Genomic DNA, 13758 nt, shown 5'->3' on the forward strand with positions numbered 1-13758 from the left:
CCACAATCTATTTGAGAAATTATTTAGACTAATCAGAATCGCTTACATCGATGCTGCTCTGGATGAACACACTTCTTAGGTGGGATGCTGAATGCACGTGTCTTCCCATTCAGTTGAAGAAAGGGATGGGTAAAGTACTTTCCATCAATGAAATATCACCGCTGACCCTGATTTTAATAATGCGACATGAATGGTTCACTGGTTTTGAATATGGTAGATCAGCTATATACTCTAGTCGTGATAGTACTCCATAAAGGAAGCTCAAAATTCTTTGATGAGAAGTATGAATTAGGATGATTAACCGTGTTGGAGTTTATTTTATCATCACTTGAACTGATCATCGGCGGCATGAATTTGATAACTAAAGCCCGTTACCTATTTGACCATGGCCTAGTCTCACTAATGTATTGGTTTTGCGATTTCCGTACTTTGATCGGTGTGCTTACGGAACGCATCCCAAGCCGATAGACTGGGTTTTAACCTACAGGAAGTGCTTCCAAGTCCCCGTCATGAGAACCTTGTGCTTCGCATGCAGCCCCGTTAGTATTTTTTATTTGGGTGTCCCGTTTTCCAAATTTCATTTTACTTTCGATTCCTTTTTGGCATGCTTTTGGGTGATAACAATTCGTGTAGCTCTTTGAAATCTTGCCTCTCATCACAAACTGCGGATTGCTATTCCGTTGCATTAAAAATTTAGCTGATGATTAGCTTATCGTTTGCCAAATTTTATCGTTCGAGGTTGCTGGAGGCGGTCACGATGCCAAACGAAAGAAATCCTACTTTCAGCGGTTTTGGAATTGCTTCGATGCTACCATGCTTCTTTGTATTTACGCGTCGCTGGGATTGCAGGGTGTTGAATTCTACATCACAATGCAGTGCCCTGCTGGTCAGATGAGCTGTCATGTCAGCGAGGATTTCTGGAGGAAGTATGGAAGTTTAGCCATCATTCGGTGCCCACGCCCCCTAATCCTTATTCGCGTGTTCCGTGCAGTACTACGATTGCAACTGCCAAAAGCCCGCGTAAAGGCTATATTCCAGTGAGTTACATATGTCTAGCAAATGGAAAATACTTGTGCCGTTTTCCCCCTGTGTAAACCTTTTAGACAGTACGGTATACTGTAGTCCCCAGTAACTGCATTTGGCCCTCACTAAGGCAAAATCCACGGTCTCCTGGTTGTTTTGTTCCAAGAATGGTCATTACTTCTAGGATCTCATTTTATCAGAAGTTATTGAATATAGCATTTCCGTCCTTCACTTCTCCCCATATCACTTACGGATTGTACCGGCCACACCTACTGAGTATACGAACAGTCCGTGTGATCTGGATTGGTCAGTCCAGGAGCAAAGAACACTGCTCACGAAGCAGTTAGATTGGCTTAGTAGAAGTCCATTTAATACATACGTCCGCGCAACACTGCCGCAGCAACCATATTTTTAACGTCTCTGATCAGGCTGTTATTTGACGTGCGTTCTTAATGGTGCCAACAAAACAACATTTGGAATAACCCGTTCAATGCAATGCTAGTAAATGGAACATTGTACAAACAGACCTCACCGTTTCTGCCTCTGTGGGACGGGACCATGATTGGGTTGGTTAATAAGGTCGACACAGGCAGAGTGGCAGTGGCACGGGGAAAGAGGTTGGGACCAGTTTGTGAATGGTAGGAGTCGATGATTTAGTTGTAGTTGAGTAACCGAAACGCCTGAGGGGTTTTCGATCCACACCGATTAAGTGGTCTAAAGCGAAGAAAGATTTTGTGAGCGAGCTCCATTTCGAACGCTCACTACACTGCTTCATAACTTTGGGTCCTTAAGCTTGACCCAGCTTCCCACGTTCGCCTCCAAACATAGGTAGTGAGTATTGGATTAAAGCTAATACCATGAGTCTGCATAATTCGACCTTACGGCTGAACATGTTCGTGTTGTGGTAACCAACAATCCAAACTTCTGGCACACTGAGTCACAAATTGCTGCGCATGACGTTTATTTGACTAGAAAGCTACCAAGTGTCCAGTGTTGTGATCAGATGTGGCGTTATCCTTAAAGACAACGGGCTATCACGACTCCTAGTAAAATATGGCACCGACGCAGTATCAGATAGTTTGGAAACATTAGTCACTGTGTTTATCTCCTCTGCTGGAGGAAATACGTGAAAGTCTCTCGTATTCGACCGTCTTTGTTTCCTAATCACTTAATGCACCCGGTTAAGTCACTTATACCAAAACGCCTCACTTGGTTTTCAGGAGAATAACCAATTTCATGATGAACGAATGATCTTACCATACACTTCGTAATGCACCTCGTAAGCCTAATTTTCTCACAGCCCTGTAACGGACAAAAACCAGCATACAGACGCTGGAAAGCTAACTTAGTAGCCCTAAAAACTATGTCATCATGGACCAGATTCAAAAACAAGCGATTCCAACAAGCGACCTGATCGACATGGCTGCGCGGTAGTTCTGTTGTCCAAATACAGATATTCCAACCCCCCTGGATGTAAACCTTGCTTCGAATCAACTGTTGACTTATTCAGACAATAATCTCGCTACCAATGACTGGTAAAGGTGTTTCGTCTGACTTGTCCCCGATCCCCACGACGGACTTGCTATCTACCAAGCTATGGGTTCGACTTTGTCTGTATGTTTTGAGAAAATGTGGGAAAAGACTCGAATGAGTCCTAAGAAGGGTGAAAAGCCCATGGATCCGATCACAATTTCTAATAAACTACCCCAATCCCGCCCAACCAGTGACGCAACCAGCCGGTTATGCGGTATGTCCAGTGCGTATCTGTCTTCTTTTATTATTTCTACCGCGCTACGCGAAAGACTGTTACGCAGTTTAAGGTTTGACATCGCTACAATAAACATATTCTGAGCCGTGATGAAAGCCGTCACAGTGAAGTTCCAGTTGTAGCGAAAGTTCTTCTGATACCAGTGAGTTCGTTGCGATGGATTGATGCTAAACACTTTAAGAAGTTCGCCGCGCGTACAAATAGGATTTTCGTATATTACTTATGTTTACCAAAATCCCTTGGTGATTGTGAAGGTGGAACCTACTGGGTGATTCCAGCATCTTCTGCAGACAAACCGTGCACAAACCAAGTGAAATGTAGGGGTTCATTGCGAAACACCACTCTTTTGGTCGTAGAAGTGTTATGCACAAATGAAATATCTTTGGAAAATGCACACTATGTTTCTACTGATACAAGCTTTCCTTTAACTAAATCCTCATCTTCCCCCTTCCTTTGTGAAGGCGGTTTTCCCTTGCAGTTAAGCACCAAGTTTCACTACAGTTTTATTGTTCAAATGAAGATGGTATTGTTGGAGAAGATGATGATGAAGAGAATAATGTTGATGTCGATGCCAATGATGAAGATTTTGATGATGATCCTTTTGGAAAAATCCACCCCTTTCACGTGTGAAGATTGATTTTCACAAGTAGTCCTAGTACCTTAATAGTCTAATCTAAAATTTGATACTGACGTTACACACAAGTTCCAAATATCTTTCTCTCGTAATCACTGTTACATTCACCATACAGGATCAGAGTATGCTACACGGCAAGTCACAATACCGCTGCGGTTAAACGAATAATGAAAATACGTACTAGTGAATGATGATTCCCGATGGTTCTTTCCCCAAAGTATGTGGTGCTTAAGCTAACGAGATCAAACTCCAAATCTACCTGCGCTTTCGTATAATTGTGACAAGCATCTCAGTTCCTAACCGTATTCATCTGCTCTATCGCGTCACATTTTCCGTGCATAAAGATTCGTCAGACTTACTATCTATGTGTCAGCCACATGAAGTTTATGCCTGTCAACGAATTATGACCTCGTTTTTTCCGCATTTTCAGACGTTCAACTCATCAAACATACAATGTAACGATGTTTCTACTATTCTTCATGTCGTTGTACGGATTTCTGGGTGTCCAGTTCTTCGGCGATAATCTGAACTATCACTGTGTGGTCAAAACTGCCAATGAAAGGTTAGTCAAGCGTTTTGCGGTCCAAAATACTTGACTTCGGTTGCACTTGGCTTCCTGTTAGTTATATCTTGTGGATATGCAGCACGTCGGCACACGGTGATGTTGCCGTCTCAGTCAAGTCGTTTCGAGGCTGCTTCTCGTGATATTTAATTTAGCCCGGCCAATTAATCCAATTTCTGGGCTTACACAGTCTCGGTGTTGGAAAACGACAAGTTTTAACTCGGATGAACATAACCAGGGGAGCCACATTGTTTATCCGATTATTTTATCCGATTTTTTAATCATTAAGCAGAGCTGAACAGCGGTTCCTAACCCTTTTCTTGCTCACTTTCAGTGGCTTTCGTGTCTCCAAGGTGATCGAAAAATTGCTACATTTATAAATATATCATTCAGCAAACCCTAAATGTCCAAGGTCATTATTGTCATTTATTTCTGAAGAGCATGGTCACAAACATAAAAAGTGAATGCAAGCGACGAATGCGAAAGGATAACAAATATATAGTCACGCGCAGCACTTGCGAACTTGCTAACACTTGCTAATACGCACCAACTTACATCTGTGGTTGACTGTGTTAGGCAGCTTATTCGCATCCTCATTTGGACCGTACGACAGACTAGGGAACAATGCAACCGTCCTATGCAGCAAAATTTGGGAGATTTCAGGCTATTCTTGAGATTTTTGCATGCGTATTTTAGTTGCAGACACAATTGATATCATGCTTACGATAAAGACGTTTGGTATCAAGCAGCGGAACAAATCGAGACATGGTTGGCCCTAATACAGCTTTGGCGACTCTGGCGCCAAAGTAGAGCCTGAAACTTTTCGAGTTCACTGAAACCATACCGTTCTGTATAGGGTAGCTGGCTTTGGATAAACCGGGAATGAGGATGGGAAATTCCAGTTATCCTAACACTCCCCCTACTCACGTTTTCCATTGTTTGTTGCTATACGCCTAACTAAAAGATGTTTGTCTTGCAACCCTGGCCAATGAATACAAACAATTTATTATTTATTTATTTATTTGTTGGTTGGACTGCAAGTGTCGGCGATGAGCATCTGTTGCATGTACGCACAAATCCAATGGTGATCATTCCTATTAAACAGGTGCCCTCTTCTCGAGAAGTACACTCATTTGCAAATCAATTTGGTTTTCACGAGAGACTCAACTGAATCTCTCGTTTATGATATTCAAGTAGAACATAGGGTTGACGGAAACTCGGGGACTGCGCCTACCTGGTGAGCCCCAAGAAGGGCGAAACCGGTCGTGGGCTGTCGAAGAGGTTTCAGCGACCTTGTGAGTAGTTTCCTTTATGAAAAAAGGTGCTCTCTTCCTTTTTTCCCCAGTAATATCACGAAGCGTGACCTCGCTATTCCTGATGCCTACTGTGATCCAACGGGGGATCGTAAGGATGCCGATAAACAGTGCCCTCGAGATATGAAATGCGTCCGTATCGTGACGTCAATTGAAGATGATGGAGGGTACGCTGGATTCGAAAGTTTCCGTAAGTTATTTACGAGATCTCTTCACACTCATAATTGCACCGGAATTTAATTCGTTAAGAACCCAACATACCTACCTAAGTCCATTTGTAACCTGCTGGAAGATCAGCTACCTCCTTGGGAGTCTGTTATGATTTAGGTCCCAACGCAACCTGGCCTTTGCGGAAATATCTGTCTCTAGCCTTTGTGCAACAAACCTCATTGTACAATACAGTAGAGGATTTCGACGATAAAACGCAAGCCGTGCAAAGGACGGACTTCAAAGCTGACATAACTGGCCTATGCCAGGTGTTCGTCTTTCTCGGTAGCATGGGGAATGATTAGGCAGCACAAGCAGCATGAATTTTTGAATTGAGCGGTCCGAGAAATAGAAATCTGGGTTTCTGCTTGGACAGACCAAGTCTGATTTTTCGTGAACATCTCCGAGTAATCAATCCCTGTACATATTTCAAGAATTACGAATTGTGGGATACCTTTCGAGACCTTATTTGTAATATTTACCCTCGTTGTAACCATTGCTAGCCCGTTGAGTGGATTGCTTGTGAGATTTATGTTTTGAATTTGCGGGAATGTCGAGAACTTACGTAATTTTGGTGGATAGTCTTCCTATGGTTCACGTTGACTTCAGGTTATGCTTTACTGATTCTTATGGGATTTTGATTTGTTTTCGGTTTTTGACCCAATCTCCATAGCCAATACCATTTAGAAGATCAGTCTTTTCTGATAGAACACATGTGTTAGTATAGAGGCGAATAGAATTTGATGGTTCTTGAGAATGGAGAGCGTTTTCGAAGGCAAATCCCCTTCAAATTACGCTTACAAGGATTCAGTATTTTCAAACAATAATTTAACCAGTTTCGCATGTTTTTTACCATTAAAACCTGCTCGGCTAGTCTCACATTTTTCATTCTGAAGATCCGTTTTGTTCGGCAATAGTCGAGAGGAAGACTTACTAGTATGACTTTTGTATCGTAGCTCGTAGTGGACACCTTCTCTGGTGCAGTCGGACACTTTCCTGGACATGTTCCCCGTCCATAGAAGATCAAATCTTAACTAGAAGCGGATTTCGATTCCCGAATACGGCCTAATAATGACATTACTTCGACTTGATTGCCAATTCATTCAACCTTCGTTCATTGTCACTGACTCCCGTTCCTACATTGATTTGTGGAAAACGGAGACTTTCAATTTTGCGTTGTCTCCGTTCGCGCTCAATGTTACTACTTCTAGCTTTATCAGTTAGCTGTGGATTTTGAGCGACACAAAGCATTACGTTTTCCTATTAGTACCGGCACACTCTCGTAAACTTACCCTTAGTTGTTTTCCTCCAAACTTGTGGTTACATTGCGCTAGTTTCATACTTACTCCAAGGCAGTCAGTATCCTTCAGTTTGGTCCTGCTCCCCGCAAAACAAGATTAACTTTTTCTCACTGTTTTCTTCACAGACATCAGCATCTTTACTGTGTACCAGGCGGCTTCACAAGAAGGTTGGGTGTTCATCATGTATCGTGCGATGGATTGTCTAGCCCCGTGGAAAGGAGTGATTTATTTTCTGTCAATGATTTTCTTCGTTGCGTGGTTAGTGAAGGTAAGTAGAGCATTAAATGTAATTCGCGAGCTTCTGGCTGTTCACAAAAGAAACTATCGTCTGTCCATCCATATTTTCTCTGGTACCCGTCGTCTTCTACGCAAGCAACCATGTAGATGCGCTACACCCAACAACTTATGCCTCACTTTTTCAGCCTAGGTCTTGGATTCACCGGTTTAGTCTGTTCTGCGAATGCAAATCCGTACCGAAAGTGTCACAGCACTTCAAGACCTTTATTAGATTAGATATGATACGATATGTGCGCCTAATTCGTCGCCGGTATAGTTATCTCAATGGTCCGGAACTTAGTAGAGAAAGTAGAATACTTGAGGTTGATGAGTTAATAACTTTTTGAGGTCACTGATAACAATCCTATCAGTTGTGTTTGGCCAGCCATACATGGTTAATTACAGACTGCATGGCACCGCACTGACCAGTCATCCCTTCCTTTGGTATGCACTTTGCACCCACAAAGTGTAAGGCCTTGCTCGTGGACGTGCAGTCACTGAACGCGCCACTTACGATCCAGGGAGAGTTACTGTAAGTTGTGGAGCGTTTTACGTATCTTGGAAGTTGTGTTGGTTCTGATTGCATTGTGACAGATGAGGCGAATGCACAAACCTGCAAGGCTCGGGCCGCGTTTGCTAACTGGAGACACCTATGGTGTCAGAGTGGTTTATCTCTGAATCTCAAGGAACGTGTGTATCAAGCTACAGTGCGGGCTGTTTTGTTATATGGCTATGAGACTTGGCCGAACTGACACGTTTTCATGTGTTCGACAACCATTGTCTCAGAACCATAGCTCATGTGGGTTGGTGTCGGCGAATCCGTAACGAGGCATTTATAAAGCGCGTGCAATGGGTACTTCCATTGAACAATGTGTCCAGCACCAGAAGCTGCGTTGGTTGAGACATGTGTTGCGTATGCCGAGCCATCATTTGCCGAAGAGAGTGCTGTTTTCCATGCCCAGTTCAGAGTGGCGTAAACAGAGAGGTGGCCAACCATTGACTTGGCAGAGGAGTATGAAGGTGATCACGAAACGCTTGGGTGCTGTCGGCGCTACTCGCCTTCCAGGATGGGGACCGCGTGATCCTCACTGTGCCTTATTGGAGACATTACGAGATATGGCTGCCAACCGATGTCAGTGACGTTCTTGTTGTCGGTTCCTATCCAGATTGCCTGAGTCAATGTCCTGAGGTGTAGGTACCTCGGAATGATTGTGGTAAGCTAGCATTAAGTCCCTTCCCCATCCACCTTTATTCTTTTCCTTACAATAAGGCTTTCAAATAAGTCATGGTTGTACGGCAGTGAAGCATCGGTGTTCAACACTGATGTCATGCTGTTGATGATGATTATAATGACCGCACCAATCTCCATAACTGATATCTGTGAATTTCGTTTTCTAGGGCATTGTTGACTTAAGCCAAAACGCTGGAGTTAGTTTTATTCATATTGCGCGAAAAACGCGCATCAGATGCAGCCCTAGGAGGTCGTCGTAATTTCGTTAGTCAATCAGTACGAAACTACGTGGATTGCATATGCATGCTTAAAGGCTGAATGACTAAGTATCTCCTCTGAGTATGGATTGGCCATGTTCCTGGTCAGCCACTTTCCGTCGCAGATTTGAATTTCCGGGGACTTGTTAGATGTAAGCTACTGATAATTGCCAGAGGAAATAAAACAGCTATGCACTACCTCTAGACCCCACAATTACAGTTTGTGAATGAATTAACTAATGAGTCTATTCCGTAAAGTTTACTGGCAGTTATGCATGTTCCTAACTTGCAAAACTGAAGATGACAGTAACTCATTTTAAGAATTAATTTTCCTTCGTGTAACGCGTTTTATACTGTGGTGAAATTTTCCTAAGACAAACAATGGATCAAAGTTATGTTGCGGCGTTCATTGCAACATCTTAACCCTTAGCTCGATTGGCTTCTGGGGACTTATCGGTTGTTTTTCGGTTTGTTCGTTTCTAGCTAGCTGACATCATGTTTAGACCGAATATAGTTGGGTTGTCCAGCTTTAAGGCGTCGCTTCTTCGACGTCCTTCTGTAGTTGACAAGCAGGCTGCTCTACCTATCAGTTTACTAGTTTTCCCTTATTTCAGAATGTGTTCATTGCCGTGCTGATCGAAACGTTCGCAGAAATACGTGTCCAGTTCCAACAAATGTGGTCACCCCGTCATACAGCAGACGCAGATTCTTCAAAAGTACGTACTTTCACAAGATTATCAGCTTTTTTAAGGATCATAAAACAAAGATTGTGATTTCGCTTGAATGTATTGGGTTTTACCCCAGTAGTGTCGACATTCAGCGCAAATTTACGTGGCCTTTTTGTTGACCCAGTCTGATTACTAAGGGTTTCTCATTTTCCCCTTCATTATTGAGCCACTCCTTTAGTAACACTTCTTCTGTGACGTTTTCATTCCCTAACTTTCAAATCTTCACTCGAAATTATCTGTCGACCTTCTTGAGAGGGTTGTGCAGTTGAGCGCTGTCCATCTTGAGTATATTTCAGTTAACCTCATTGTAAACACATATGCTTGTTTTTATAGCCTTCGACCAATCATGCTGTGTGGCGAAGTCAGATCTTCGTGACGAATGAGTTAGTTTCCAAAGCGAAACGACAACGCCTTCAGACATGCAACGCTTAGTTTTATCAGTGAGCCAATCTGATACATATGCAATGAGGCATGAAGTCGTACATCTACCTTAATGTGTGTTTTGAGAAGGAACGACTTGCCGCAAATTACCTAATAGCTGCAGTTCTATACTAACCTCCACATTTTGCGGAGGTGGAATCTCGTTTCTGCTGGAGTCTTGTTCTGGTGGTTTTTTCGGTAAATAGCGCACTTTGCCTCCCGGGGTAGACGTGAATCAATTTCATATTAAATACGCGAGGTTTGCCAACTGTGCAGCAAAGCTTCTTTCGATCTCCCACTTTCAAACTGGTCAAACGCAGACGAAACATGTGTTTGGTAATTGAGATCTTTGAAATGCCATTTCGTAATTAGCTGCATCTAACCCAAGTTATTACTCCGTTCAATTATAGTACATCGAAGGCAACCCTCGATCTCAGTACGGCTTAAAATTTGGTTTTCTTATCGCGGTAAAAACCAGACACCTTACGCTGTTGTTTGGTTCTATCGTATTAAAAGTGTATTCACTGGTTTCATGTTCACTAGTTTCCCAACTTCGATCCTGTTACTCTCACCACATGATGCACGGCATCTTACGGGTGGAGGGTTTATTTTCTGACTGTTACAAGACAGCCGAATGATGCCAGTTAGACTGAATCCTCAGTGTCCTCAAACCTACGGAACGTGGCCGAAGAATGATGGTGATGGAGAAGTATGAGATCCTGAGTCCATAGGACTAATCAGTCTAGTCGGAGTGTGCACCCAATTAGTAGATCAAAGGACCGGTCAGACGCAAATACAATAACCATCATAAAGAGGAAGAGGGAACTGCGGAACAAAACAATCCAACTCCAGAAAGCGAGACCACTGCGCAGTACAAAGTGAGGACGAGTGTGGGAGCTTAAAGAATGCTCGGTTGAAGTTCGCACCAGTAACCTCATAAAGTTCCAGAGAGCGTTCGGGTAGATTTTTTTACTCCTTACTTTACTTTAAAAACTTTTATACGCAACCTACATAAACTTGAATTTTAAAGGAAATTACAGGTGTGTTGATGTTTAGTCTAAGCTTACAAAAAAGATGTGTACCTTTGCTAAGAACCTGTTTAAGCAAAAAACTGAGTCATTTCGTCAGTTCACTCCAGACTTAGCTTTGGAAGTTTGATCGCCAGACCACATGGTTTACTGTTTTTCTGTGTAACGGTTTAAGCGCCGCTCTTACCATATTTGCTTGTTTAGCTGTGTACTATCGGCTTACCCGCAGAGCTTCTGCGTCTTAGGATTTTATACTTGTTTGGTCCGAAAAATTGACCAAAACATCACGGGTGGAGAGCATCCCGTAGTCGTTTCAGGTTTGTGCAAAAGTTATTTCGGAAAAGTTCTTTCTACATGAAAAACGTTTCTCTGGCCTGCTTAAGGCCTAATTGCCAGTGTTATGCATCGTTTTATTGGCCATTTGTTTTTTAATTTGTTCGCCTCGTCTGTCTTTTTAATGTGACCTTGCCTGTTGGTTTTGGTGTAAATTCCTTAGAATTCCTTAGAATTTCAGTCTTTAGGAAACTAGACAGCTGCTGTGTTTCCGGTTCCGTTGCTCAGGTTTTCCAAGCCGATGGCTTAACGTGGAAGTTGGTTCCTGTTCACGAGAACAAACCCAAAGGACTGGCTCCACGTTTCTTTCAGGAGGCAAGTCAATTTTTTCCATGTTCTCCATCTGAATGGGAAAATTTAAACTCACTGCACCCATAATTCTGACACCTCCAAAAGAATAATTCACACAGTCCTGTAGATTTTTTCTTGGCGTAAAACAACATAGCTTGTAATTTCGCTGAAAGCTCGCTGGCAGCCCAACGCCGCTTTCTCCGTCCTCGGAGCTCATCAGACAGGAGTAGTTCCAGGATTCCTACCAGACTGATGTTCTATTTGAACGCCAGATTGTGTGCAAGTGGCGAAATACACTAGTGGCAAATTACATCGGTGTTAAAGAGAGAGTTAAGCAAATCCCAGTTGAATCTGTTATGTGTGATATTCCTTAGCTGAGTGTGCTGCGCAAAGCCCACTTGATGTTTCAGTTAGCATGATTTCCGAGATATTGAGGATGTTTTTCTCCGCATAATGCAACCTCCCTAGAAGACTTCTGAAAACTCTCCGACACCGCAACACCGGCCCCCTTCCACCTTGGGTCTCATCACCACTTGCATACAATTTGATGTTCAGATTTAACTTTGAACTTTCCTTACTATTTCAAGAGCTGCCTGCGGTTTCTACTGCTTAAAATCCAAACGGATATTTTTCTTAAAAATTCTGTGGCTATATTCGATTACACTGCTATTGTGCTGCCAGTTCGAGCACTAGCGAAACTGCTCAGGTACAGGTCTGGTATCCGCTACGGCAGCGAAACGTCTGTGTTATGCTGTGGATGATGATGATGCTACCTTCCATTCAAGTGAATCACCAACTATATTTGAGGACTGTATAGTGGCAGCCGACTGAAAGTAAGCAGATCACAATGAAGTCATGTCTCAAATATCAATCATCTGTGAATTCTGATCGGTAGTCAAAATCCCCAGGAGATTGACTTGAACAACCACGAAAAAGGCAAATAGATTCGGAAAATGTATCGCTTTATGTGAGAACAAAAGCGATATGTGTACGTCTATGAATGCGTATTTCCAAACGTATAGCGGATTTTCAACCTCCAGTCTGTCCTCATCTTTAAAAACATCCAAATATTTCTTTAGGCTAGAGAACCTACATGTTATACGTGAGTTTCGTACTGCTACGGAAGTAGATCTATGCTTCAGTATCGAGAAACATCATACAGCTGGTTTACCTACGGTTCCTCACAGAAGTTTGAAGCCACAGTCTTCGTTAAAATTACCCGTAAATCTTTGGTGTTTTCTACCCGACTTCTGTTCTTTTTTGGCAGCTGGCCCTGGGTCAATCGACTTGAAATCAAAGTCCAGCTTCATCAAGCTCCAATTTAACCCTCCTTGACGGTTAACAATGATTGAATAGGTAATAAACCGAAGACTTTTACAACTCCTTTGATTTATTTGGTTGTGCTAGTACATATCCCGGACTGCCTTAGAAACTTGAATGTTGAAGCTTGATATCTCGAACCGTCTAATGTTTCGAAGTATTATCTGGGGATCTGCTAGATTCTTGGAATGGCCTGCGCGTCTAAATTCCCAAACCCAGCTGTGCACTAGGTGGGTGTTGACTTACTGACCAAACTATGTATATGAGCCTGAGAGTATAGACGCCAGCATTTGCGACCGGATGGCTGAGGTGTGCTATTCTTGGGTTCTCCGTGAGTCCCGATTTCACAATTCCTAACTGGCCATGTCCTTTCTGTGCAACTCTTACGTAGTTGGTGGACAGTGTTTCCGTTCAGATCTTTTCATTTTGTATAAGCATGTCAAAAACTGAATTCAATGAGTAGACTGCGGAGCAAAGAAGCTCTTCTATGATTGTCAGCTGAAAAACTCAAGACCTACTGTTTCTAGCCATTTTTTACCTCTTCGAACCATTTCCAGATTGTGCTCAAGTCCACGGGTTTCAACGTGGTGATCATGGTCTTGGTGTTGGCCAATGCAATCACAGCGGCCGCCCTACATTTCAACCATAACACGATACGTGATCCGTCAGCCAGCCATCTAAGTCAGCTGGATGGCTTCTACTACGCCGAGGTTCGTTATCCGTATGTTTATACCCAGTGGATTTGAAGCATGTCCCAATAAAATGAACGAAACCGGCTGAAAAAGAATAGGGGTATTCTCACCATCTGATTGGCTATCTATCTATTCGACTCTTTGTTTGCTTTCCTTTCCCAGACAAAAAAAACATGCCGTCTCAGAGGAATATACAAAAACCACCCCCTTGGAACTGGTTGACTTTGTCACTAGGCTTTCAACATTCCGTTGCCTAATGAATTCGTTTTCATGAAGTGCCGAGGTAAAATTTGTCACCTACTTTCCGATGGATCAACATACAATAAATATTTTCAGTAATGTTGTTCATTATTCTCTGTTACTTTTTTCCAGCT

General features: G+C 42.7%; 2 protein-coding genes across 2 annotated transcripts in view; one reads left to right on the plus strand and one right to left on the minus strand.

Annotated features, from left to right (window-relative positions):
* Positions 1-1005: 1005 nt before the first annotated feature.
* The window catches only part of T265_01113 (hypothetical protein), a gene marked incomplete at both ends in the record, with an annotated part of 75029 nt that continues 62276 nt past the window's right edge, over positions 1006-13758 (plus strand). Inside the window, 5 exons of the mRNA XM_009165074.1 lie at positions 1006-1037; positions 3856-3987; positions 5333-5490; positions 6934-7076; positions 13250-13402. Of these exons, the coding sequence (XP_009163338.1) occupies positions 3887-3987; positions 5333-5490; positions 6934-7076; positions 13250-13402 (555 nt within the window). The remainder of the gene's footprint in view (positions 1038-3855; positions 3988-5332; positions 5491-6933; positions 7077-13249; positions 13403-13758) is intronic.
* T265_01110 (hypothetical protein) lies at positions 5151-6511 on the minus strand (the record flags this gene model as incomplete). Its single annotated transcript, XM_009165071.1, has 2 exons — positions 5151-5371; positions 6442-6511. 2 exons carry the CDS (start codon positions 6509-6511, stop codon positions 5151-5153), a joined length of 291 nt encoding a protein of 96 aa, XP_009163335.1.

Source organism: Opisthorchis viverrini (genome assembly GCF_000715545.1).
Source record: "Opisthorchis viverrini unplaced genomic scaffold opera_v5_12, whole genome shotgun sequence".
Lineage (NCBI taxonomy): Eukaryota > Metazoa > Platyhelminthes > Trematoda > Opisthorchiida > Opisthorchiidae > Opisthorchis > Opisthorchis viverrini.